This window comes from Mauremys reevesii, linkage group 4, assembly GCF_016161935.1.
Source record: "Mauremys reevesii isolate NIE-2019 linkage group 4, ASM1616193v1, whole genome shotgun sequence".
NCBI lineage: Eukaryota > Metazoa > Chordata > Testudines > Geoemydidae > Mauremys > Mauremys reevesii.
Genome location: NC_052626.1, coordinates 65,768,400 through 65,796,010, shown reverse-complemented (window position 1 = coordinate 65,796,010; position 27,611 = coordinate 65,768,400). Strand labels below are relative to the sequence as shown.

The window sequence follows — 27,611 nt, the reverse complement described above, 5'->3', positions numbered from 1 at the left end:
CCAGGCATCACCCACGGAGGGGCAGCATAGGGAAACGGAGGCTGCTGAACTTGAGCTGTGACCTGAGGTGGTAAAGGTGCCTGTGGAGGAGAAGCAGGAGGGGAGAACTCTGCCTGCTGTTGCAGTTCAAGGTCACCGTCGGTGAAAGCCATTTCAGGTGGAGAAAGTGGGCAGGTCAAGGAAGGAGTCCTCTGCTTCCAGGAGTGGAGAGTGAGGCTCAGGTGGCACTAAAAGGTCACTGAGTGAGCAGCTGTTGTTCCTGCTCTCTAGGCTGAGCTAAGTCTACTCTCTGCTGTAGCTGTTTACTAGGAGAGAGTGACAGAGAGTTTCCTGTTGTATTGTGCTTGGACGCCCCCTGCAGGGGGTCTGCGGCTAGTGCACGGGTAGCAGAGTGGCTGGGTGCCGACCCTGTTCTCCGTGCCGAGGCTGATCGCGCTGTCGGCACCGCAGCTATTTTTGTTGCTGAGGCAGAGCGCGCTGGCAGGATCGCGGCTGCTTTCAGCGCTGAAATTGACCAGGCTGAAAGCAGCGCGGCTGTTCTTAGTGTCGGTGCCGAATGCGCTGTCAGCACCGATGCTGTTGCTGGTGCCGAGGTACGTGGTGCCGGTGTTGCAGCGTGCCTGAGTGCCGCAGAGGAGCGAGGTGTCCGTGCCACAGCCGTTTGCGGCGCTGAGGGGACCGAACGGGTAAGTGCCTTCCCAGCGTGGGAAGTCTGGTCCCTGCCTTTCAGCTCTGTCAGAGCAGTAGCTGAGGCATTCAAAGAGGCTGAGGCAGCTGTCTTTCCTGCTGTCAGCACAGGGGGTAGGGATCTCGCCGGAGACCCCTTACCCTTGTTAGAGTCTCGTTTGTGAGACTTTTCCGCTTCGTGCCTCCGCTCCAGGGAGGGTGAAGCGACGCTCCCCACTGGTTCTGATCTGGCTGGGGAGCATGTGGGAGCGGGTTCCACTTTTCCCGTCTCCGACAGTGGCTGCAGGGATTTCTCCATCATGATGATCTTGAGGCGCAGATCCCTGTCACGACGAGCTCTTGATTTGAGGCTCGCACAGTGTTAGCACTTTGCGGGGATGTGGGTGTCCCCGAGGCACTTCACACACTGGGAGTGACCATCTGACCATGGCATGGAGTCCTGACAGGAGATGCATCTTTTGAAACCCGAAGCTCCTGGCATTGTGAATTAGAGATGGGCGAGGAAAGTGTCTCAATGGGAGACAAGCCTGAGGATTTTTTTTTAAACTAAGTAACTATACTAAAGGAAGGGAAACAACTGGGAAGTAATTAATAATTATTTCTATGTTTCCTACAGAGATCAGGGAAGAGAAGGCAGCACTGCTCCGAGTCCCGTCTTCAGCCGAGGATGGTTGAGAAGGAACTGAGGAGGGTGTGGGGCGCACGCACTCAGGAAGATTTCAACTAGACGGGAGATACCATCGGGGTGCATGCGCCCCAACCAGGCACTGGTACTGAAAATCTCCGATCGACAGCGCCGGGACGCACCGTTACCTAGAGTGGAGCACCCACAGGGACAGCACTCAAAGAAGAACCTATCTTATGAGAGGAGACTCAAGGAGCTTGGTTTGATGAGCCTAACAAAACAAAGGCTGAGGGGAGATATGGTTGCTCACTATAGATACATTAGAGCAGGGGTTGGCAACCTACGGCAGGCGTGCCAAAGGTGGCACACGAGCCGATTTTTGATGGCATGCGGGGCGGGCTGAGCCGCTCAGCCTGCTGCCACTCTGGGGTTCCCGCTGCTGGCCCCTTGCCAGCCAGGGTCCCGCCGCTGGTCCCACTCAGCACCCGCTGCTGGCCTTGGGGAAGGAACCCCAGACTGGAAGCGGGCTGTGACCCCAGCTGGCAGGAGCTGGCAGCCAAAACCCCAGAGTGTGGTGGGCTGAGCCGCTCAAGTGATGTCATCGAGAGGCGTCCCCGCCGAAATGCCGCAGAAATTCGGCGGCATTTCAGCGGATGCTCCACCGCTGGCCAGGATGCGGGCACATTTAGATGCCCCCACGGGTGCCATGGCACCCGCGGGCACCGCGTTGGGGACCCCTGGACTAAATGATCACGATGGTCTCTTCTGGCGTTAAAGATGGAGTCTATGAGCTCTAACACAAATCTACACAATAATGTTATCAAGAGAAATGAAGTGAGGTTTATTTGTTTCCTTTTAAATGTTCATTATATAGAGGTCATTCCTATCAACTCATGCTAGGGTGCAGCATCCCTGTGAACATGGAGGATTTTAAAGTTAACTATTCACCTTGCCCTTTGTTGATGAAACGGATCAACTGGAATTAATTGTTCCTGAGATCTCCAAATCCTTTGCTCTCCCCATCACATTCCTTCCTTCTCACCACAAGGACAAAAGGTTTCAGAAAAATCACAGAATAATTATCTCCAGTTGGTCAATTTCACTGCAGAGCTAAAAGTTGAAAAGTTCAAGTTTAAATTCCTTTTGGTTTGGAAGCATCCTGTTAAATTGTATGGATTTTTAAACTGATTTTCTCTCTCTCTCTTTCTTTTTCTTCTTTTTTCTGTAACCTCACTGTTATCTGTAATACCATCCTACAAGCTTAATGATAAGCTTTATTTAAAAAACAAACACTAGTTGTCAAAGTAAGTATTCTTCAAAATGTCCTTTTCTGAATGCTATAGATGATTCATATTTTTACTTCTCTAAGGCCTGGTCTACACTAGGGTGGGGGGTCGAAATAAGGTACGCAACTTCAGCTACACGAATAGCGTAGCTGAAGTCGAACTACCTTAGTTCGAACTTCTTACCTGTCCAGACGCCGCGGGATCGAAGTCCGCAGCTCCCCCGTCGACTCCGCCACCGCCGTTCGTGGTGGTGGAGTTCCAGAGTCGACGGGAGCGCGTTCGGAGTTCGAACTATCGCGTCTAGATTAGATGCGATAGTTCGAACTCCGAGAAGTCGAACGCTACGCGTCAACCCGGCAGGTAAGTATAGACCTACCCTAACAGTAGCACCAGAAGCTCCAATCAGGATTGGGGCCCCCACTGTGCTATGCACTGTACAAACAGTTCTTGCTCTGAAAAAATTATCAATTTAAGAAAAACTACACATTTAAATTTTTTTAAATTTAATTCTCATAACTGGTGGTTTTGTTTACTGTTTGCACATCACTAAGACTGGACACTGAACTTGGACTAATCAGAGCTGTTTCATTTTCTGCCTCTACAGCACTAACATAATGCTGTTGTACCACGTGTACCAACAGACACCACCATCAGAAGGAAGTGCTTATATGTAAAAAAAAGTTCATGTAATTTAAAAAAAAAGTTCTGAACACACTCCTATTCACATTAAGGGTTGTTGGTTTTTTTGCTTGTTTGTTGTTTTGTCTTTTTTTAAAAGAGCTCTTTCTCCCTCAACCCCTAAATTAACATTTGAGCCTAAAGCAAATTGACCTTTAAGTGACACTTTCATTATAGATAAGCTCATTGTTCCCTTAACCTTGGTTAGGCATATATCCACCAGCCCAACTGCTGGACGTATTAAGTCACTCCATTGTAATACACTGATGGGGACTTCCTCCCCTCTTCTTATACTGACCATAGTAAGCAGATGTTCTACGAGGGCAGTAACAGAGCTGCTGCAGTTTATGTTCACTTTTCAGATAGTACTCCACTTTTCTGACGAGAACTCCACCCCCATTCACTGAGCAGCCTTTATTTTTGGTGGTGGACATTGTCCATCCCCTTGTCCTTACTACCCTCCAATGCTGTCTCCACTTAGTCTGCTGCCACACTCAATCACCCAGTGTTTCTCTTACACTTACTAGACAGCGCAATACCACTATGGGGAAGGGGAAGGAGGAAAAGGGAAGGCAAAGGGACCTGCTGATGTCTTCCAGGAAAACAGAGAAAACAGGGTAGGGAGTAGCTGGGAGACAGATGCTTCAGTGGCTCCAGTGACTATTTGCAGCAGAGACCATAAAGAAAAGTATATGAAAGGCAGATAGCTTTTTAGCGAGCCAGCCACCAGCTGTGTTTCTTTTTCCTCTGGCCCTGCATCAGTTCCAGACACATGGAGAACTCCTGCTATGGGGAGGGGGGCAAATCAGGGTACAACAGCTCTGTCTACTTGAACTTCTCTTCTCACTGATCCATCCTCTGAGGTTATTTCCATTTTGTCTTTATTGTTGCTCTTGCCTGTTGGCAATCCCTACAGTCTAGAGCCTGGGGAGGACACAGATTAGAGGCTCCATGTGTCACAATCTGGTTACTGACACTGCAGGCCATATGGTGCAGGCCAAATCCAGTACATTTTAAGTGTACATGTGTACTTGACACCTAGAACAGCACTGCAAAATTTTGTGCCATATCAACTAAATCACTCAAGTGGGAAACTCGTATGATTTGTGAAAGAAAGAGGTCAATACTATTACTAGCATGATTATATCAAGAGACCCCTAAAAAAACAGGCATACTGACATTTTTAAAAGCTTCCCAAGTACATGATGAGCTGAGCTAATTCCCTACAAAGAGTCAAACTGGCTTGGCAGATGTACCTTGCGCTCCAGTATCTGAAATATAATTTAAAAAATGTAAGTCTCTAGCCCTTGTGGGTTGTGACCAAAATCATGAAAAGGTGACCATCGTGTAACCAATTCTGATGTTTGCTTGAATTTGCAGGCAGCCAGAAACAACAGCTCTGAGAATGTGAACTGCCTCTTCCATATTATTTGGGTGTTGACATCTAAGCCTAATGATAATGTATTTGTCATGATTGTTAACAATTTCACTGCCAGGTGACACATGGAAAAATGGAGAGGGACTATCATATTATGGAAAATCTTCAATATTTGTGACTGGACTCTCATTTTGATGTCACAAGCGGGCAGAGTTTAAGTGTGGACATAGCACGGAAGAGTACTACAACCTAATTTGTTCCCATTCCAACCCCTTTATGTACATATTAAAAATGCCAGTAAAAGAAACTAACACACAAAGATACCACCTGTTTAGGCTGCGAAACCAGACAAAAATCACAGTACAAGATAACATGAGAGTGGAATGTTGTTCCCTTTTTACCTTTTCTTTGGCTCTGAGCTGATCAAACATCTCCTGGATCTCATGCTTCCAGTCTTCCTGCAAGGAGTGGAAGGAATCTTTGGGCATCTCAAAGAAGCCAGACTCCTCTATGGTAGTGAGTTGGTCTAGTATATCGGTGAAAGATGGTCGTGAGTGTGGGTCAGAATTCCAACAGTCTAAAAAAGGACAAAGGCAAGCAAGTTGTTAATCAGAATAAGTAGGTTAGAGACTAAGCAGGTGGCAAGTTGTGTTTACTCCTTCTGACTGGCTAAGAATTGTGCACTATCGCATTTTTGTTACCCTGCCTCTCCCATCCCCCAACGTCATCCTCATGTCTTCTCTTGTAGACTAAGCTCTTTGGGGCAGGGACTGTCATTTTAAATATGTCCTGATTTGGTGGCTTCTAAATGCTACTGAAATATAGATGGTAACTAACTAAAATATTGTTAGAGACTGACTCAATTTATAGATAACTACACTACCAAGCTTGTTAAAAACCACACAGCATAAATATTTCCCCCAAATACTTTGCTTTAAACTCTAATTGGTTATGGAGCAGAGACTGGTTTTGCTGTGAGAGCATAGCTTGGCATAGAGAAGCAAGGGTTAGTATTAGCTTCTTCTGCACTTCATTGGAGAGTTAATTTGGATGAATGGTACTTAAGTTAGCCTAGATTGGGTGTGAGCAACCACAATACAAAGCCATACCCAAGTTATTGTGTCGTCACTGGTGCTGTGCTCCCCCATGTGTGCTGCTAGGACTTCTATGAGCATGTCTCATAGCTCTTTGTGCTGCAGTTAGAGCCACTCTATGGATTATTTTCCAGTGAGTTGTAGGAGAACTCATCTGTCCTCCTGCACACAGAAGGAATTGTGAGAAGGCTTGAAGGACTATCAGCACTCTTGTGATTTAGCCTGCAACCTCACTGCAAAGTGGGCAGGTTACCAGTCTGAGTGAAAGCAAAGCTGGGCTCTAACCCATACCAGCTATGCCAGCTAGCTGAGGTAGAAAGAACCACCTAACTCAGGTAAGAGGGCTGATTGTGTGGATGAAAGGGAGGTGAGGGGCAACAACTGAGTAAGAGCCTGAGCTAACCTTGCAGTGAAGATGGATCCTATATATCTTCAATTCTGATCTGCAATATACCTTGCTATTCTCGTCCCAGGCAGACACAGTCAGTCCTTGACACCCAGTTGTGTGGTGTGTGTTTGTTTTAGATGAGCAAAGAACAAGTAACTTTTTCCACTTAATCTGAACCAGATTTGAGCTGCTACGTTTCAAAAAGTGAACTCAAAATGCAGTGAATTATTCTATTATATAGCTCCCAAAATACAGAATTTAAGGCACCATCTTACCACATGTACAATTCTTAGCTGCTGCTAACAGGCAACAGTATATAAAAGATGCTCAGGTGCTACGGTAATGTGGACCAGAGATATTAAATAAAGAATGGTGTATAATAAAGTCACAAACTCTTAAATTCCCAAGATCCTGCTTTTAAAAATACCATCATGTTAAGTGGATGATCTGAAACTCTCATGACCAGGAAAATCCCAATCGTTCAACCCCCTCACCTCAAATGTAGGCCCCCTTCCTCAGCAAATGTCAGTTTTTCATTCTACATTTTTTCTCCTACTGTAGTCTTCATATTGTCTTCTAAGTGCAGTCTTCGCAGATTCCTGCCTGAGCAATACACTTATTCCCTTTAATGCTAGAGAACGCCTGCATGCCAATCCCCAACAAGAAGTCAGATAGGAAAGGCCTATCACATGACCATAGTCCCAGAGGTGGCAGAGTACAACAACCTCAACCCCCCACAGCTGCAGATACACATGCTGTAATGCAGAGGGCCTTCCCAATGTGTAAATGTAACCATCCCTTCCAACCAGTACCTGGAGGGGCTGAAGCACGGGGTTCCCACATGGCCAAGGGAAGTTGTGCAAATTGTGCAAAAAAGTGGAATATTGCTTGCTTTTTTGAAGGAAAAAAAAGGAAGTTTAGAACATTCTAAGAACATTAATATTCTACTGATGCTTTATAATTTTAAAATTGCCATTTAGATTAGAGGACATCACGAGCCAAATTCATCCCTGCAATAATTCTATTAATTTAACACAATTACACCAGGGATTAATCTGAACTCCTATTTCTTATCCTTTTCGACTCTGCTGGGATTCTGATTTTGCATTATTATTTTTTTAATTTTGAAATTATTGCAATTCTCCATTTGGGAATTTTGATACTGAGATTTTGTGCATCAGGATGCTGTTCTTTAGGCATCTGATTGGGTCCCAAAAGCAACACAGGAACAAACATTTTTTATGGCTCACAAGATGCTTCTTATATCTATGTGCAGAACCAGGGACGTCCAAAACTGCTTCGTAGCCTCCCTGCTGCTGACCAACTAGTGACGATGGGCGATACAGAAAAATTGTCAAGGGCATAATCCCTGCCCCTCTATCCCAGCTTTTAAGAATGGCAAAGCAAACATGACCCAGTGTAAAACAAAGTGCTGCAGCCAGCCAAGTGCATGAGTGAGTAAGCTTGATAACGATGCAGGTGGTCCATGGCTTTTATTTTCCCAGGCCTAGAGCTGCCATTATCTGCACTAATGAGCACAGTTGTAACTTACAAATCTTTTCTCTGAAGAGGGCAAGTTCATGTTTGTCATCTCAGTAAAGACCACCAGGGCAGTAATTCAAAAGCAAAATCAGCATTAGGGGAACCAGAGTTCACCAGGAAGGGAAATGGTGTTTTTGACAAACAATTCTGACAAAGGGGGAGGAAAGTGATTGTTTTCTTATTCCCTTCCAGTTGTTCTCCCTGGATATCATGAAGCTAACATTCAAAAGTGGAAGTGGTGGTTGCTCTATGGTATTGGGCTGAAATATAGAGCATATGACTTTATTTCACACCTTCCAATATTTTCCACTCCACCAACACCAACGTTTGATTTTAAGAAACTGACTCCCTTCTCCTAAGAAACACTGTCAGTATAAAATGCACTGAACTATGACTGCTTGATGTTGTCATTAGCTCTTTTAGACAGAGCTTGCTGCACTGCATTTTGTGCTGTACTTAAATTCACTGGCATACAATCTGATTCCCATTGTTCCCATAGCATGTCCTGTGTATCTAACCAGGGGAATCTCAGTTAACAAGTTACATTGTTTCCACCCTTAGTGGCTACTATACTTTCAAGTGTTCATTTACAGTAGTTTCTTGGTAACCACATCCACCTGACAAATTGCTCCCAATTTCGTAACCAGATGGTCACTTACAGTCATAGTTGTAGTAATGCAGATGCATGTACTATATCTTCAATTCTATTGTTTGTAATCCTATGGCTTATTGTTTTAGCAAACCATTATGCAGAATTCTAGATTTTTAATTGAACTGTGTTTGTAATCTGTATCAAAGGACAGAGAAAGACAATAGTATTCCGGAAGCAGACAAACCTCTCAGTGACACCTACTTAAATCAAAGGCAAGTCTATCCCACTAACAGGGGGAATCAGTAAACTGGGTTTATTTCCAGCTCTGCCACAAAAATCAAACACATCACTTCACCTCTCTATGCCTCTGTTTCCCCCATCTGTAAAGTGGAGGTAATACTACCAGACTCACGGGAGGGTTGTGAGGTTTAATTCTTTAATGGTTGTAAAGCGCTATGAGAGCCTCAGCTATAAAGGCACAAAATAGAAGTTCTAAGCATTCTTTTAGAATTCTATATACATATTTTGATAAAAATTAAGAACTGGATTGGAGTGGATGGCTCAGGGGACATTTGCAGAGTTAAAATAGCCAGAGAACCCATCTGGGCCATCACCTGAATTGCACCCTACATTGCATTCCTTCCTTTAGTACTATATTCGTACTATAAAACTCAGCTCTGGAAACGGTTTTAAAAAAAAACAAAACAAAAAAAACAAAAACAAGCCCTCAACCACCTGGGTCTTTTTAGCATGTCAAAGTCATGATTAAATCCCCCACAAAATTTGAGTATGACATTACCAGATTGATGGGGATACAGATGATGTTTAGCACTAGTACTATATAGAACTTTACATTTTGAGAGTACTATAAACACGTTAAGCTTAACAACCACCCTTTGTGAGATAAGTGACTCGTCAAAAGTCACATACCAGGCCCATTTCACCACCAGTGTACTGCAGATAGCATTCATTTCAATTATTGTGTCAATACTGCAAGCAAGTACTATTCCATTGATTACAAAATACATTAATGTGGCTCACCAAGTCAATGGCACAACAGGAATAGAACGCCAACCTTCTGATCCCCAGCCAAGAGTTCAATACACTAGACTAGTGGTCCCCAAAACTTTTTACCTCGTGCCTCCCTTACCCCTGTCTGTGCCCCCCACCCCAGAGCTGGGAGTGGGCTGCGGCTTCAGGAGGGGCGGGAACCCAGACAGGGGCAAGGGGACAGAAGCTGGGGCTACAGCTGGAGTCGGGAGCAGACCCTCAGCCAGGGGCTGAGGCCCACAGCTGTGGCTGGGCACAGAGCCCCAGAACCTTGAGCACAGATCTGGAGGTTTGGTGTAAGCTCATCACCCACAATCAAGACTGCAAGATGACAAGAACATCCCCTTCCCCTCTTCACAAAGGGCTTGGCTACACTTACAAATTTGCAGCGCTGCAGCAGGGTGTGAAAACACACCCTCTCTAGCGCTGCAAACTGCGGCGCTGCAAAGTGCCAGTGTGGTCAAAGCCCCAGCGCTGGGAGCGCGGCTCCCAGCGCTGTCCGTTATTCCCCACAGGGAGGTGGAGTACGGACAGCGCTGGGGAGAGCTCTCTCCCAGCGCTGGCGCTTTGACTACACAGCACTTCAAAGCTTTTATTTCTGCAGCCTAGAGGTCTTATGATACAGTAACTGTCATAGCAGACTTAGCATGGCTTCTGTAATAACATGGTCCACTGAGAAAAACCATCTAATTCTGTGGTCTGAGCTACTGAAACCTACAAAAATAGGCACTCATGGAAAGCACTCAAGAAAAATATATAAACACTATATCTTCCACTGCAATTGGCTCTTACCTTCCATGAGTTTGGCAAAAGGTTCTGGGCACGTGGATGGGATCGGAAGGGCAAGTTTATTCATGGCAACTCCGTATGCAACTGCTAGACCATCAATTCCTCGGAATGGTACCTCCCCAGTTAGCAGTTCCCAAAGCAGCACACCATAACTATTGGGAGAGAGACAGAAAGTGCGTGTTTGGCTATAACAAACACTTTAATAAACCTCAAGCAAAAAGAGGGCATAAGGCTCTCTTATTTATCAAGACTGCCTCACATATTAGAGAATACTAAATAAATCCGACATTTACAAACAAAGAAACAAATTAAATGGACTAGTACGTCTGTACACAGACCACCTGCTTTTGTGGGATGTTCGGCCAGTATTAATCTGTGCAGCCCCCTCTTCCTGAATTTAGCTGTCCTGTTTTGGCAAACTCGCTTTCCCCAAGGATGTGACAGGGCTCCTGATTTGTCAAAGTTACAGAAGCACAGTCAATATAGCAACAATTAGGGTTTCACTCTTTTTAAATGAACAGTTTGCCATTTCCATTTTGAGCAGTAAATACTCTTAAAAAATTGTGCAAAGGTTTCTTAATTTTACCATCTAAACTCTCTAAAAATAGAGCATGTAGCAAAATAGTCTATGTGGATCTGTACAGAGACTGGAAATTTTTTCTTTAGACAGAATTTAGTCTTCCAAATATTTTTACTGTGCTCATTACTGTAGTTTTCAAGTACCTTACATTCCAAATCACACTTTGATAGATTTCTGTACCTCTCCATCACCTCAAAATATAGCTTTTATATGCTTGTACTGATTTGGGATGGCTAGATCAAAGAAGTGGCTATGCTTTACTTTTTGCTGTGAAGGCAGAGAGATTTGTGGTCTTTCTGAGCATTCTGGTTCACAAGCCTGTAGAAGTAACTTCTGTGGCAATTTAACAACATAGATCGATGATTAAATGTGGTGCTCCAGAAATAAATATTTTGTTATACCACTCCTGCAAAATACCTGAGTACTGATTATCTGGGGGATGGGTGGGAGGGATGCCAGCTCTTTCCTATAATATGCTACTGAACCTTAAAGGAGGATGTTTAGTGACATAATCCACCCAACAGCCTAACTGGGGGGAGGGGTAATAAGCCTGCCTAATTATATTTTTGCATAAATTTCATGTAACTGTATACACTCAGGTACAAACTTCAGAACCAGATGCCACTCCATTTTAAAGTTATGCTGTTACAAAAGCGCAATGTGGAGAGCAGATTGTGTTTATGGGAGCAGAGAGCTAGCTAGATGTCATGTATATAAATCCAAAAATAAATATGTACATTGACATGCCATACTTTCAGTATTAGTCCTATTCTCTTTTTCATGACAATAAGCCCCAAGAAATGGGAAGGCGGAATGCCTATTAGTACTACCCTAGTTTAAGGATTTCATTAACCCTGAAAATGTCAATAAGAAAGTTAAGCGGTTTTCAACAATACTGTGTTCTTAGAAACCAGTAATGACATCTTAAGGACTTAGACTTGAGTCAGGAATTTTTAAAAAGCCATTACCATTTATTCCTTCTCAGGAGTGTTTGCTTTCTGACAAAAATTCCAGCGTGGTCCCTAGCAGTCAGCCTAACAAATTTCAGAGTGCATTGTTGATAGCTCAGAAATGTGAGGTGTTTTTCAGAAAAGGGGAGAAAAATATTTGGTTCGAATTAAGTCTTGTGAGAGAGTCTGGGTAATCTAAATCTGGATCATTTAAATTATGAGAGAAGTTAGGGAAACAGAAGATGAGGACTTTAAAAACACTATAGTGCCTTGCCTTTTTTGTTATTGTTAAATACAAATGATTTTCTGATTTCCTATGAAATCCCTCTGCAATGAACCTTGAGACAGGTATCGGGGGGGGAAAGGCAGGGCTAGTAGTAGAAAGGGCAATATGGCAGTGGAAAGGGGGAAAAATAGACTTGGCAGGTCTGTAGGGGTGCGATGGAGTGTTCATCACACACCCAAGTGGAAGGAGTTAATGGAGGCCTTGGGGGAGGCCTGCCACGCCCCCTCCCAGAAAGAAGCAGGGGAAGTGAGTCCTCATAGCAGCCTAGGGAAGCTGCACAGGAAGCAGACAATTGGAGGGAGGCTGCATGGAGCAGCCAATCAGGGCCCAGAGAGCTAGTACCGAAAGAATACAGGGCGGAGGAGAGTGAGTTGCTGCGGGGAGCCTAGGGAGTGAGAACTGTGCTCCCAGCAGGCTGCAGCAAAGGTAGCACCTGGGACAGAACCATTGCTGGAAGGGACCAGGGGAACAAGGAGCTTCTTCTGGCTGGCTGCTGGGACTTGCTGACTGAATGCCCTGAGAAGAGGGAAAAGAAGGTGTTGGGGCCACCGGGAAGTGGCCCAGTGAATTGAAGCACCATTGAAGGAAGTTAAGGAGACACAGCAGGAGGCTGCTATCTGCAGGGTCCCTGGGTCAGGACCCAGAGTATTGGGTGGGCCCAGGTCCCCCCATTCACCACTGGGGAAATGGCTTGACTACTGAACAGTAGTACCCATCCTGGAAGTGGGAAATATAGATGGTGACTAGGCCAGAGGGCCGAGTTATGAAGAGGACTTGGACTGAAGCAGGTCTGCAGGCAGAGAAGATGATGGGAGAGGCATCACCTGGAGAGGGCGCACTGGCTGGCAGAACTAATCCCCATGATGGTCAGCAGGAGGCACCACTGTAGTGAGTGGACCTCATCACTCTGAAAAATCTGACTTACCAGCAGCTGTACTGGGTTTTGAACATCAACTATGATGTTATCACAAGAAAGAGTGCTCCCGTAAGAGGCACTTCTGCCAGCAGTGGTGACATATCAGCTAACCAGTGTTTGATGCAGCAACTTTATTTATGGAAGTTCAGCTTTTAGAGGTTTTTCCCCCATGTTGTGGTTAAGGAAAGGCTTGGCAGTGAAACACCATTCCAGACCATATCCCCAGGCAAGCAGGCATCCACGTTTAGAATAATCTGAAGTGTCTTGAACCAGGTGGATGTGTCTGTACTGGACATACTGACTCTCAGAATTGGTTTGTGCTCCACTATTGACACTAAAGAGCATGTGATACAACTAGGTCCTACTGTACATGAACTGATGTACCATTCACAATTTACTGTTTATTTAGCATTCATTCAGAAGCATACCACAGCACTTTTCAAATTATAGCTATTACTTCATCTACTACTGAAATATCTCTGGAATGAAAGAGGGAAGCCATTTAGCGCTGACAGCAACACAAAAGAAGGAAGCACCAAATCCGATTTAAGCCATAAGGGAAATTTTTAAGTGATGTGAAGTTGGAATATGAATCATGTCCTGTTTTTTATTTAAAAACTCGTGACATAATACAGTAGAAGGCAATTCACCCCAACATACCATACACTGCTCTGTCATGTCATTCAGTTTTATGAGAGAGATGCAGAGGTTTAAGGAGACAGGCAATGTCCCGTTGAGCCTCTTAATACTAACAAGTAGTCTGTCTCTCGTTTCCCTGAAGGAGCAGCTCCAGCAACAGATCACACATGCTACTCTGCACATCAGTCTTTCTTCGTCACCCAGGAGTAGCAGTAGAGTGAAATTTACCAGGTCCCTCAACAGTCTCTCTCTACAGCTGCTGCTGCTCCTATCAGTGCTGCTGGCAGGGCCGGCTCCAGACCCCAGCATGCCAAGCGCGCGTGTGGGGCGGCATTTTGCCGGCAGGGCGGCAGGCGGCTCCAGCGGACCTTCCGCAGTCATGCCTGCGGGAGGTCCACCGGAGCCGCAGGACCACCGGACCTCCCACAGGCATGACTGCGGAGGATCCGCTGGTACTGCGGGTCTGGTGGAGCAGCCGCAGGCGTACCTGCGGGAGGTCTGCCGGAGCTGCGGGACCAGCGGACCCTCCGCAGGCACGTCTGCAGGAGGTCCACTGGCGCCGCGGGACCGGCGACCGCCAGAGCGCCCCCCGCGGCGTGCCGCCCTGCTTGGGGTGGCGAAATTACTAGAGCCGCCCCTGGCTGCTGGGCAAGTGTTATGAACATGATACTCCCTCTGAGGGAAATTTCAAAAAGCAGAGGGGACGGGCAAATATGGGATTCCAGCAATCCCATGCTGAATTTAAATGCTTGCAGGAGATATGATTTTGATTCCTGCTCCCAATCCTGTCACCATCTCTTTTGTAGGGTGCTCAGAATTGTCTGGAGACAATGTTCTCAGCCCCAAATGGTAAGGGAAGGCTGCACTTTTCCTTACCATTAAGGAAGCGATATTGATAGATATTGAACACAGTGTCTTTCAGCCCCTCTCAAGCAGAAGGTTGGTGGTCACAAAACAGAAACCAGAGGGTGGAAGAGGTTAACACGTTGAAAGGAAAAACAGCAGGAGAGACTCTCTATCCCCATTAAGGAGATAGAGAAGGAGATGAGGCCCAGATCTTTTTACAACATTCTGAAGTGTTGTTTGGACTTTAATTACAACAGGAACCACAGAATACTGACTGTACACCCAAGTGAACCAACGTTCATATGAATAATTAATCATCTCCTAGTAATCCAGTAATCCTTTAAGCCATTTAACCATCAGGTTCAATCCTACTCAGTGGATTTTCAGGGAGTCGGAGGGGCTATGTGATATTGCCACCTTCCCTGATGTCTCTGAACTTATCAAAGGTCTTAATTTCCTCTCTGGTTAATATTTTTAAATGTTAGTAGTGCCCTATTTTCCTTCTCTGCCTCCCCCATAAATCTGCACTTAACATGAAAAAGGAATTCCACCCCCTCCCCACAACAAGTAACAGCAAAGTCAGACAGGGGATCCAAAGGATGGAACCCCTTCCCCCCCCTCCAGTTCCTTCACCTTCCCAATGTAAAACCCACTGGGAAAACAGACATTTTCTATCAAGAATGAAATCTCACTTCATTTTAAAAAAAATCCTGATTATACTTTAGTGCTGACAAATAGTACTGGACTGAGAGCATGGGTGACTGTTTATCCTCGGAACAGGTATAGGATGCAGTGCTAGCTTCCCCAATCCCACCCTACTCAACCCTGACCTGGAGGGACCACCACTGAAGCTGAAAGGGAAGTTTAACTTCACTACTGACTTCTTGCCTTTTCTGCTAAGGGCTTGGCTACACTTGCCAGTTAGTGTGCAATAAAGGAGCCCCATGCGCACTAGTTCACTCCCCGTCCACACTGGCAAGGCACGTAGAGCGCTCTGACTCCGCGGCTACAGCACTGCTGGTACTCCACCTCGGTGAGAGGAATAACGTTTGCTGCGCCTCAGCTACAATGCGTGGGCATCAGTCCAAATGAGGTGTTGCGTTACTGCGCTCTGATCGGCCTCTGGAAACGTCCCATAATCTCCTTAAGTTCTGTTTTCTGACAGTTGGCATGCAAGCCTTTACTGTGGAATGCTGTGTGTGTGAGAGAGAGAGAGAGAGAGAGAGAGAGAGGCGGGGGGGGGAGAGGGAGGTCTGCTGCTGTCTGAACTTACCAGACAGCATGTTGACATGCTCTCAGCCCCCCAAAAACCCACTCTCTCCCCCCATACATACACACACACACACACACACCACTCTCCCTGTCACACTCCACCCCACCCCTCCCATTTTAAAAGCACACTGCAGTCACTTGCATGCTGGGATAGCTGCCCATAATGCACCGCTTCCAATGCTACTGCAAGTGCCACAAATGTGGCCACGTCAGTGCGCTTGAAGCGGTCAGTGTGGACAGATTGCAGCATTTTCCCTACTGCACTCTCCGAAGGCTGGTTTAACTCAAAGTGCTCTACATCTGCAAGTGTAGCCATGCCCTAAGACTGCAAGCAAAAGAGGATAATTAATGATTTTGAGATAGTGGCTGAACAGTGTTCATGAGATAAGTACCTATCCATTGGGATAGGAACTGCCACCACTGAGTCATTTCACATAGTCTGTTTCAGTCACAACAGACTCGGCTGGATTCACATTAGCATTCTAAAAGGTAAGTATAAGCCTCTATATCATAGACTTTAAGGTCAGAAGGGACCATTATGATCATCTAGTCTGACCTCCTGCACAATGCAGGCCACAGAATCTCAGCCATCCAATACCCAGCCTCTGAATCCTCTCCATCTGCTAGTCAGACACGTCTAAATGATTCCAGTACTTTATTCCCACAGGTGAAAATTTAAAATTCTGGGCAGATAACTGATCTGAAGGTGCTAGACATGCACCGTGTACATATTTAATTAAAGAGGCTAGGTGATATTGTGGCACCACTTCCTGCATTATGGTAATATCACTGACATGGATAAAGAAAAAAATTATTGTAAAAAGTGTAAATGTATCAAAGTGAAGTACACGCAGCGGTTAGAAATTTCCATGAGAAAATGGAAAAAACCTTGCTATACCCCTATATGGCCTGCTGTTCTTGCATTCTCCTCACTAATAAAATGGCTCTCTGAGGAAGTGTTTACTTTGAGATTCCTCCCTTCCCACACCAAACACCCATTTTTGGATGTTTCTAAAAAACATCTGAGCATTCCAGAATCTGGGAGAAAGGAAAATGCACCAAGGAATAAATAGGGGTAATGTCCTATAAAACAACATTCGAATACTGAAGTAGTTTGCTGGGCATGCCCCTTTCCAGGTGAGCTACATCCATGGATGAAAGGTGCTATAAAAGAGCAAGATATTATAGATACCAGCAGAAACCACACCTACAAATAAAAAGGTATGAGCAGTGATGTTTGGGGGTGGCAAACAACAGATAGGAATCACGGTTAAGTAGTTACAGTACCCAGCTGATATCTACTTTACTGTATGACTATGTACAAGTTGCAATCTCTGCGCTTCCTTTTCACCCTTTGCAAAGTGGAAATAAACACCTATTTTACCTGAGAGGGGTCTTGGAAGAATTACGTGTCTATAAAGTACATTGAGAGCCTCAGATGGAGGGACTGTTTGTACAGCATCGTCTATAACTGGGCCCTTAGGTGCTACTGCAACATAAAAAAAGTAAGTGATAATAGTAAGGCATGCATGCTAGGTAAGTGCAAAGTATTGTTTACTAGCAAGCCTAACTAAAGCACTAGTGGCAGAAACCACTACTCAGAGCATTGCTGTGGCCTATAATAAGCCTCTTCTCCAACAGCTACCTGTGCATTTGTGCATCAAGGAGATGAGCTGGATAAGACCTCTGGCAAAAGGCTAGGGACCCCCCATTCAGACAGGAGCTCTTCCAATAAATTAAGAGACCTTTTAGGAAAGGTGTTGGGATAAAAGAGTATGCATACCTCAGGAAGGGAGACAGCTAATTTTGTTGTTCTTATAGAGATTAATTGTATGGATGCTTATCAACCAAATTCCAATCTGGCAGCGATTATCCAGGAGAGTGGTGTGGGGGAGAGACATGTCTAATAGGATAAAAAAAAGTCTATCCTGTCAGGGATTTGAATAGCATGCTTAGGTGAGAGTAGGAGTTTTTAAATTGTGTCTGTTTGTGAACAGCCTAATGCTTGCAAATGACAATATTGCCTGGGTGGCATTTGCTCCTCTATACATGTATCTCAGACACCACGTGGCCAGGGCCCAATGCCCAACTCACCTCATCTGTGATCCTACAAGTGCCAGTATCTTGTTGCCAGGGCTAAGAATACCACAGAAGCAACAAATATTTCAGGCCTGTGGAGAGGCAGAACATTGTGGCACTCTCACCAGCGAACCTCTCCAACTAAAGACCACCACAGATGGCTCCAAAGGGAGATTCATTCTGTTCCCTGTGAGGCTGGTAGCCAGAAGACAGGACTTTGTAGTTGAGAGATGTAAAACAAGGAAAATGGGGGGAGAGGCTCACAGGAGGATTATAATACCGTGCATAGATATTATAGGTTCTCAACATGATATACACATTCATTAAGGTCTTGTCTACACTGAGCCTTTTTTACTCCTGGGGGAATTCTGTGCCACTGCGCAAGTGCAGAATTAATGCCTCCCTGCAGATTTTACTCTTTCCCTGCAGAATAATTGATTCATGCACTCCTCCCAGGAAATGCTCCTGAGCAAGGTCTAGTTCAGACATCAAGAGCAACCAGGGGAGACATAAATCACCACTCAGGGGCCGTGACTGGGCATGCGAGACTCTGTCCCTCATGCATGCTATCGCAGTGTGCCCAGAGTCACAGAGGGGCAAGACTGGGGATGTCCCAGCCAGTGGCTCCAATGGTGAACCAGGCTACAGCTGCTAGCCCCAGCTGGGCTGGGTAAGGAGACAGGACTTCCTCTTCCTCTTCCATGCACTTCCAGCCCCAGGAGTGCATGGGTCACTCCTGGGGCTGGGTCAGACCCACCCCTAGGAACCTCCTTTGGCTGCAAGAAGCTCTGCACACAACCCTGCTGCTCCCAGCACCCATTGCTCCCTAACTGCCGGGGAGGGATCATTAAATAAGGAGCTACCACGCCATCCGCCCAACCCCCATGCATCCACCACCCTCACACACACACACCCACACACACACCTGCCGCCTCGCCACGCCCCACCCCCTGTATCCAGACACCACCCCCGCACTCAGACCACCTCCCTGGATCCAGACCCTACCCCTGTTGAGTCCCCACCCTGCTGCACCCCACCCTCCCTGCACCTGGACCACCCATGCTGAGCCCTCTTCAAACCCCACTGAGCGCCAACCGGTTACACCCGGACCCCCATCCCAACAAGACCCACTCCTCCAGCACCCGGATGCCCATGATGAGCCCTCTGCACCCAGACCGCCCTGCCAAGCCCCATCTTCACACACCCAGACTCCCCTGCTGACCCACCCGAGTCCCATTCTCCCTGCACCTAAAACCCCCCAACAAGCCCCTGTACATCCAAATTCCCCCACACCCAGACTACCCGCCAATCCACCCACACCCAGATTGCCCCACACAGAACCCTCTCACCCTACACCTGGATCCCTCCACACTAAGCCCCTCACCAGTTGGATCCTGCTGGACAGAGCCTGCTTGCCCCACCCCTGGATCACGCGGCAGGGCTGGACATGCATGTGAGACTCTGTCCCTCTCGCTCACTATCGCAGTGCCCCCAGAGCGGATGGGTATGGCCCTGGGGTGTTTCAGGGGCAGGCCCGTCCCTTGTGCTGTGTCAGGGTGAGGTGCAGCATTACTGCCACATCCACCTCCCGGGGAGGGGGCAGGGGCTATAGAATTATCCCCCACCTCCATGCAGCCAGTGGCCTGCATTCTGCACTGCTATGCTGGAACCTCCACTCCCATTGCCCTTCTACTCTATTGTCTGCAGCAATTTCAGTTCTAGACCAGTGACTGTACTGTCACATGCTGAGTACTACTTAGCTATGCCATCCAGTAAGGTCCCAATCTGGCAAAGCCTTAGTTTCAATGGGGATACTTTATGCACATATTTAAGTGTTGTGTCAAATCATGGCCTAACTTCACTCCTAAGGATATGTTTACACAGCAAAGAAAAATCTGTGGCTGGCCTGTGCCAGCCAATTTGGGCTCGCAGGCCTTGGGGTGCGGAGCTGTTTCATTGCTGTGTAGACTTCCAGACTGGGGTTGGAGCTGAGGCTCTGGGACAGGGGTGGCCAACCTGTGGCTCCAGAGCCACATGCAGCTCTTCGGAAGTTAATATGCAGCTCCTTGTATAGGCACCGACTCAGGGGTTGGAGCTACAGGCGCCAACTTTCCAACGTGCCAGGGGGTGCTCACTGCTCAACCCCTGGCTCTGCCACAGGCCCTGCCCTCACTCCACCCCTTCCCATTCCCTCACTCCTCCCCCTCTCCCCCAGAGCCTCCTATACAAGATGAAACAGCTGATCGGGAGGGAGGGGGAGGTGCTGATTGGCGGGGCTGCACGTGGGTGGGAGGCACTGGGAGTGGCGGGGAGGGGAGGGGGCTGCTGACATATTACCATGGCTCTTTGGCAATAAACATTGGTAAATCCTGGCTTCTTCTCAAGCTCAGGTTGGCCACCCCTGCTCTAGGACCTTGAAGAGTGGGAGGGTCCCAGAGCTCCGGCTCTAGTCTGAGCCCAGAAGTCTGCATAGCAATGAAAACAGCCCTGCAGACTGAGCCCTGCACGCCCAAGTTGGCTGTGTAGACATATCATTAAAAGTCTTCTGTGCCTGACATACAAGGAAATATTAGTATTGCCATATAGATGGGCTAATATGTCTAATAAGGAATCTACTGGTCAAAAAACATGTCCTGAATCTTTTTTGTTTTCTGTATTGTTACCTGTCAGCAAGTATGTCTATTTTGAAATAAATTACCAAAATAATTGAAAATGGTGTGATTATATTGTGTTATTTAGAGAAATAAAACATGTAGAATTTTTAGGTGCAGAATTCCCTCAGGAGTATCTTTTGCACAGGTTTAGCGGGGTTTGGTACAAAACCCCTAGTACAGATTTGTTATACCAAGGTAATGAATAAGCTGAACTGGTGCAGCCACACTGCTGCAAGTCACTTTTTACATTGGTGCAGCACATGTATTCTAAAGGCGTGCACCAACATCAAAAAAATCCTTGTACTGATAAGCTCTAAGCTTCATATCATCATTATATAGATGAGGAAACTGAGGAATAAAAAGTTGAAGTGATTTGCATTAAATATGCAACACTGAAAACTGGCAAAGTACATGTAATTATGTTCCTTCCTTGTTTGGTCTGCATCAGTGATAAGAGCCTGCTGTTTATTTACAGCAAACAGAGCTACTCCTTTAGCTCAGGTGGCAGTAGTTTTGGGGTTTGGTGACAAAAGGTCCTGGTTTTCAACACCATCTACAATAGTGACTATATGCATGAAACCCAAATCCATCACCCATCGCCACACAGCAAGTCTTTGGCACACACGTAAGGAAATACAGTAATGCATGAAGAGAAACAACTCTGCTCATTCAAATCACTCCAGCTGCAATTCAGCATAAGGCCAGCTGTACCTGCATAACAATAGCAAGCTGCCTTAATCTAATGAACCAAGTGGGGGGCCATTCACCTGTGTACAGTTATGAGAAAATCTCATTTGCTATCCCAAAGCACTGACTATGTAATTTCCCAAATACAAACCCCATCATCCTGGGACTACCTCTTAGACTCTGGATTTGCTGACTGTATCACAAGAAAAGCACACATACAAACACACACAAAATACTGGCCACTTGGCATTATCGTAATCATTTACTTTTCCATACCAGCTTCCATTCAGAAGAATCCCAGTGATTTATAAAAGCGTCAAGTAAGTGTACAGCATTACCTACAGTTTTCATATTTCACAGCCAATATTTCACCTACCATCGAAATGTATCCTCCTCCATTGGAATACTGGAAAAGACACTGTATCACACCAATTTAGGAATGAAAGTAAGAAATACCATGTCCAGGTAAAATTCCCCCTGCAGTTTAGCTAGACAGAATGTAATACTAGAGCTGGAATACTGCCAGAACATCAGCTGGAGGAGGGATAGCTCAGTGGTTTGAGCACTGAACTACTAAACCCAGGGTTGTGAGTTCATAATCCTTGAGAGGGTCATTTAGGGAACTGGGGTTTAAAAACAAAACAAAACAAAACTGTCTAGGGATTTGTCCTGCTTTGAGTAGGGGGTTGGACTAGAAGATCTCCTGTGGTCCCTTTCAATCCTGATATTCTGTGACTGCATCTGAATCCCTTATGCTTGCAAAAATTAACTCTGTAATAATCACAAGTGGATAGGAACTTGATTTTGTGTCTTATTCAAAAGACAATTGTTAAGTAAGAGCACAGATTTCGTTTTATGTACTGCAGAGGAGTGAGGGTAATGGAGACTGGAAAAGCACACGTCCGAACCCATAAAGCAACAGGGATTTGGAGGGCTGCAGAAGTTGGCTGGCCACTTTGAAAAGCCCGTGTTCTGGATTCCTAATCCCCAAAGGAGGGTGATGATACAGCAGGATGGAAAGCTAGGGGACACAGAGCTTTAGTAAAACAGGCGTTTGGGGATTCGATTAACCAGGATTGGTACTGTATTAAGCATACAGTAGGTTGTCTGGCAGTCCCCAGCACTTAAATGTTTAGTATCCAAGTACTCAGTGCCAAATCAATACCTCCACACATCGCTGCCTTTGGAGAACATGGAGGAGCGGATGACCTCAGGAGCCATCCAGGCATATGTTCCAGCTGCACTCATTTTGGTGGTTTTATGCCATTCTCTGGCCAAGCCGAAATCCGTGATCTTCAATATCTTGTTGCTCAGGTCTCCATTTTCCACCTTCTCGAGTATCAATACTAGAGGAAAAGGGGGAAGGGGGAAATGAAATACATGCACAGTGAGGCTAGGATTTATCCATAAAGATCTCTTCCCCCCGAAAGAAAAGCCATTTCCCAAATGTAAGTCTTGCCTTGACTTTTAGCTAATCTCTGTTTCTGAATGCTTTACACATTATCTTGACTTGTAAAAGAAGTCTCAAACTGTGCCCTCAATCTGATGAAAAACCAACTGTAATTAATGTGTCCATTCTCATAATTAATAAAAACATTAATCGCAGCCAAGACCTGAAAGCAAGGATTTCAGAAGCAGAACTGGCCAAATCCTGAAATCCTTGCTCAGTTGTTACTCAGTCTTTACTAGAACAAAATTGAGGATATAGGGTTATAGCATCATAAATGCACTTCTAGGATGCTGGAGATATGTGGCCTTTGGTTTTGAATATATCAGGATACCTAAGGTACAGGTAAATAGGACATAAGAACCATTTGGTGTACTGCGTACTGTTACTCTATATAAACAATCTTCTGGTAAAGGGAAGTAGGGTGACCAGATCACCCAGGTCAAATATCGGGACGCGGGGGGGGCGGGGCGGGGGCAGAGGGGGAAAAATGGCGGCAGAGCAAAAAAAAAAAAAAATCCCCCACCCCCGATTCCTCCTCCCTCCGCAAGCGCTGGAGGGAGGCCCGGGAGACTCAGGGGAGCGCGGGGCCGGGGTGAGTGAGAGTCCAGCCTGGCCCCAAGCAGGCAGGACTCAGGCGCGGTATCTGGAGGGAGAGTAGGGGGGCGGCCCGCGGGGCTAGGTGGCGGCTGTTCTCCCCACCTGGGCAGGGGACTCGGGAGCAGCCGCTGCTGCAGCTCCCACTGCCGCGGGGGGAGGAAGCGGCCGCTGGCCAAGCTCGGCAGCTGTGGCTCTGGTGCCCACGAACCCCCCGAGCCCGGGCCTGCTGCGGGGACCCAGCGCGCACGCTGCGCATACCCAGCCCCTGACCACTCGCGTCTGGGCTGGCTGCCCAGCTGGTGCAATCCTGCGGGCGGCCTCGGAGTGGAGGCAGCAGGCCCCAGCCCCCCGCATCCCGCTCGGGTCCTGCAGGGGAACGAACGGGACTGGGCTGCCGATGCCTCCGCCACAGGATTGCACCAGCTGGGCAGCCAGCCCAGACGCAACTGGCCAGGGGCTGAGCGCAGTGTGCGCGCTGCCCCGCAGCAGGCCTGGGCTCGGGGGGTTCGGGCCCGGGCACCAAAGCCGCAGCCGCCGAGCGCCATGTGCTTGGCCACTTCCTCCACCCGCAGCAGTGGGAGCTGCAGCAGCGGCTGCTCCCGAGTCCCCTGCCCAGGTGGGGAGAACAGCCGCCACCTAGCCCCACGGGCCACCCCCCTACTCTCCCTTCAGGTACCGCGCCCAAGTCCTGCCTGCTCGGGGCCAGGCCAGACTCACACTCACCCCGGCCCCGCACTCCCCTGAGTCTCCTGGGCATGGCATGCTTGGAAAGAGGCGGGGATTTGGGGAGGGAGCCAATGGGGCAGTGAGGGGGCGGGGATGGGGGCGAGGATTTGGGGAAGGATCCAATGGGGGAAGGAGGGGGCGGAGTCACAGCAGGGGAGGGCGCGAGCCCTTCGGGCTCCGGAGCCTTTGCTTGTTTGTCCAGTGTCCCGACCTAACATTGGTCGGGACGCGGGACAAACAAGCAAATATCGGGACAGTCCCGATAAAATCGGGACGTCTGGTCACCCTAAAGGGAAGTGAACCACTGTAACTTCTAGAAATCCAAAAAAGGGGAGGTGCCTCGTATAAAATTTCCTAATTAATCCTTTCTGAGCAAAGCAACTATCGCATCTTTCTCACGAACTGCTTAGAAGAGATTCTTATCAAGGTGAACAACCCCATAAGGGTAGATGTACACTTACATTTAAAAATACATTAAAATGGAAATGGCCATATGATAAACTCATCTTCAGGTCAGGATTTTCAAAAGTCACAGTGATTTTGGGTGCCCTGTTTGACACACCTTAAAAGGGCTTGATTTTCAAAGAATAGATGCTCAACACTTTCTGAAAATCAGGCCCTTTTAAACTGTCTCACGTTGGGAATACCAAAACTGAGGCACCCAAAAATCACTAAGCACTTTTGTAAATCTTGGCCAAGTGAATAAGTTGCATGTGATGTGTCACAATGGAGTACAGGGAGGGAACAGGGTTGAGGCAGGAGCAAGGAGAGAAACATAAGTAGTAACAAGACTGCTACCAGTTAAACTGAGCAAACAGATTAAATGTGTTTAACAGTATTACAGTTCTACTCCAGTATGAACTCAAATTTAAATCCGCCTTGGCCATTATCTATGGACAGGGTTCAGAGTATGCAGAATCTAAAGCCGAATCCAGGCATGGAAGGACACTCTAGATTCTTAACTTTTTAAAAATTTACAATTCTAGTTCTTATGGTAGCAACGAAAAACTTAAAGCCTACCTTAAAGTAAACCAACATAATGTTGTCTTCCTGAGTTTGCAGACAGCCTGAAATAGCTTAAACAGAAGTCTGAACCACTTCATTCATCTTAATGAGTTAACATTGAAATTTAAAGATGACAATTTAAGTGAAACAGTTGACTTTGCCGATCATTCTAGCACAAAAATCCAGCTAGTGTGATTATTCTACAATTCAAGACCCCCTTCAACAGCTTCCTAGGTGCCAAGTGGACATTTTCTCATGTGCCAAAACCATCATCCTCTATTCTAGCAACTTTTAAGATGTAATTATGCATTGTCTGCACAAAAATCTGTAGCATATTTAAAACAAATGGTGCAGACAGCAAAAACTACATTGGATTTAATATCAAAATGAGCACCACAAGGGCTACTGTACTGATTTTATTATTCATTTTCTTATTTAAACTTTACACCACCTCCTTTTTTATTTTAAATAAAGCTGCCACAGTTCCTAGTCTGTTGCAATATGATACAGCAATAAAAGGGGCCTTTGCTACAAAATTAATGTGAGTTTACCATCGAGTACAAGAATCCTTATCTATAAGCAGCATGATGCCTGTTTCTCCATTGCCTTGCACCTTGTGCTGTCACTTACACCACTACAAAGTGAATGCAAAGTGGATTTAAAACACTACCATTCAGCTTTAGTAACACTTTAATGTGAAATGTCCAAGTTTTCTTAGGAGCTAAATATGTAAAACTTAAGTCTGTGTTGTAGATAAAGATAGGAGAGAGGCTAGAATAAGATGCAAGGAAATAAGCAGGCTTATACAGTAACTTGACATCCAAATGCAAACCCTATAAAACAAGGAGCACAACCACCAAATGACCCACCTGTAACTATAGCACGAGCAGCAGTATCATTAACGGTAACTACATTCAATGGAATGGTGCATAGGAGGAGTGCTGGGTTTGTATTATTTAGGATTCACTGCATATGAGATTTTTTGTTCTTGACCCAGAACAAATATTCATTTATACAACTGTATCAGCCCAAATAAGGGCACATTTTTGTCCTGCAATTTTTTCTGCAGGCTTTATAATCCCTTCACCTGTGTGGGATTGGTTGGCTCAAGAAGTTAGTAATGGGATATTGTGCCTTATATGGCTCCTGTAGACTACAGGTTTATACAGAATGAGGTTGGTTCTGATTGAAAGTAATCACAATCTGACAGCTTTTCATTTATGTAGGATAAACAAATTGGAGCTCTCAATCTAATTCCAGTGGATAGGTGTCCATACAAAAAGTCTTTGCGCACAATCTCAGACTGGCAGACTAAGAGCCATAAAGAATGGCCTCTTGGGGGGAAGAGGGGGATTGGGCAGAGGGGCATTAGTTCAGGGTTCAGATTGCTGGGCAGATAGAAGAAAATTAATCAACTCAAATCAAACCTTTCTCAACTCAGATTTAAGTGGATGTCAAAAGAGCCATGATTAGTTTGGAAATGGCATTCAACATTATGTTTTTTTCAGCACTGCATCAGCATCCCCGCACAATAAGCAAATACATTTCCCTTTATTTTCAATAAAACAATAGGATTCTTCCCACTCTGCGTTGAATACGTACATTGTCTTTTATTTGAACCACTCATTTTGGGGCAAAATGTTAAAAAAATAAATTGCAAAGCACAAGAAAACAGCAGTATCAGTGAAGCAGAAGAATACTCACATACAGGGCCAACTCCAGGCACCAGTGGAGCAAGCATGTGCCTGGGGCAGAACATGCTACGGGGCGGCATTCAGTCTATTCTGCAGAGTCATAGCTTTTTTTTGTTGTTGTTGTTGGTGGCAGTTCTGGGCAATGCAGAGAGAAGCCGGAGAGAAGCCGCGAGGACAGAGAACACTGGCACCCACAGCCTGCAGTCCCGGAGTACTGTGTCCCCGGCAGGCGTGGGGCCACAGCTTCTCTCCCCTGCTGGGCACTAGGCGGGCGCACATAAATGCCCCTGTGGGCGCCACAGCGCCCATGGGCACCATGTTGGGGACCACTGCTGCAGGGGGTTTCTGTGATCCAACCTGTCACGCCCTGCATTTCGGAAAAAAATTCTTCCAACTACTGTACATGAAGTGAGTAACAGACTTGCATGTGGACTAGATTTGGGTTTTCCTACATACTATATGCATGCTCCCCCTCATTACATCATTATAGGCCCTGTCACCACCTGCTGTGCTGGATACTTTGACACTAGTTTCAGTGGGACTGTGTCTTCTTACACCAGGTGTGAATTGAGCCCCACAAGTTAAGCACTTTAAAAGATTCTGTAGCAAGGACTTCACTGGCCACCCTCGAAATTCCACAATTTGGAAAGAAAAACCAAACTGTGAATTCTGATTCTGCTAACAAGCAGATATTATCCCACACCCAACCCTATCCAACATCAGTTATATTAAAAGGGAGAACATATTTGCCTACATAGACTCAGACTAAGGTCAGAAGAGACCATTATGATCATCTAGTCCAGGGGTCTCAAACTCAAATGACCCCGAGGGCCGCATGAAGACTAGTGCATTGGCCCGAGGGCCGCATCACTGACACGCCCCCTTGCTGCCCCTGGCCCCACCCCCAATCCACCCCTTCCATGAGGCCCCGCCCCTGCCCTGTCTCTTCTCCACCTCCTCCCCTAAGCGCGCGGCTCCCCGCTCCTCCCCCCTCCCTCCTGGAAAGTGCTAAGCGCCACCAACAGCTGTTTGGTGGCTTGGCGGCGGGAAGCGCCTGGAGGTAGGCAGAAAAAAAAATGAAGTGTAATATAGTAGTATAGTATTAAAATATAGTATGCTAT

The 27,611-nt window shown here is 46.4% G+C and overlaps 1 protein-coding gene across 4 annotated transcripts in view; it reads right to left on the bottom strand.

Moving 5' to 3' along the window:
• Positions 1-27,611, bottom strand: part of MAP3K9 (mitogen-activated protein kinase kinase kinase 9) — an 89,583-nt gene that overhangs the window by 40,386 nt on the left and 21,586 nt on the right. For all 4 annotated transcript variants that reach the window (XM_039534601.1, XM_039534600.1, XM_039534598.1 and 1 more), the window contains exons 3-5: positions 22,184-22,364; positions 10,113-10,261; positions 5,056-5,231 (exon numbers count right to left, since the gene is read on the bottom strand). In XM_039534601.1, the coding sequence (XP_039390535.1) occupies positions 5,056-5,231; positions 10,113-10,261; positions 22,184-22,364 (506 nt within the window). The remainder of the gene's footprint in view (positions 1-5,055; positions 5,232-10,112; positions 10,262-22,183; positions 22,365-27,611) is intronic.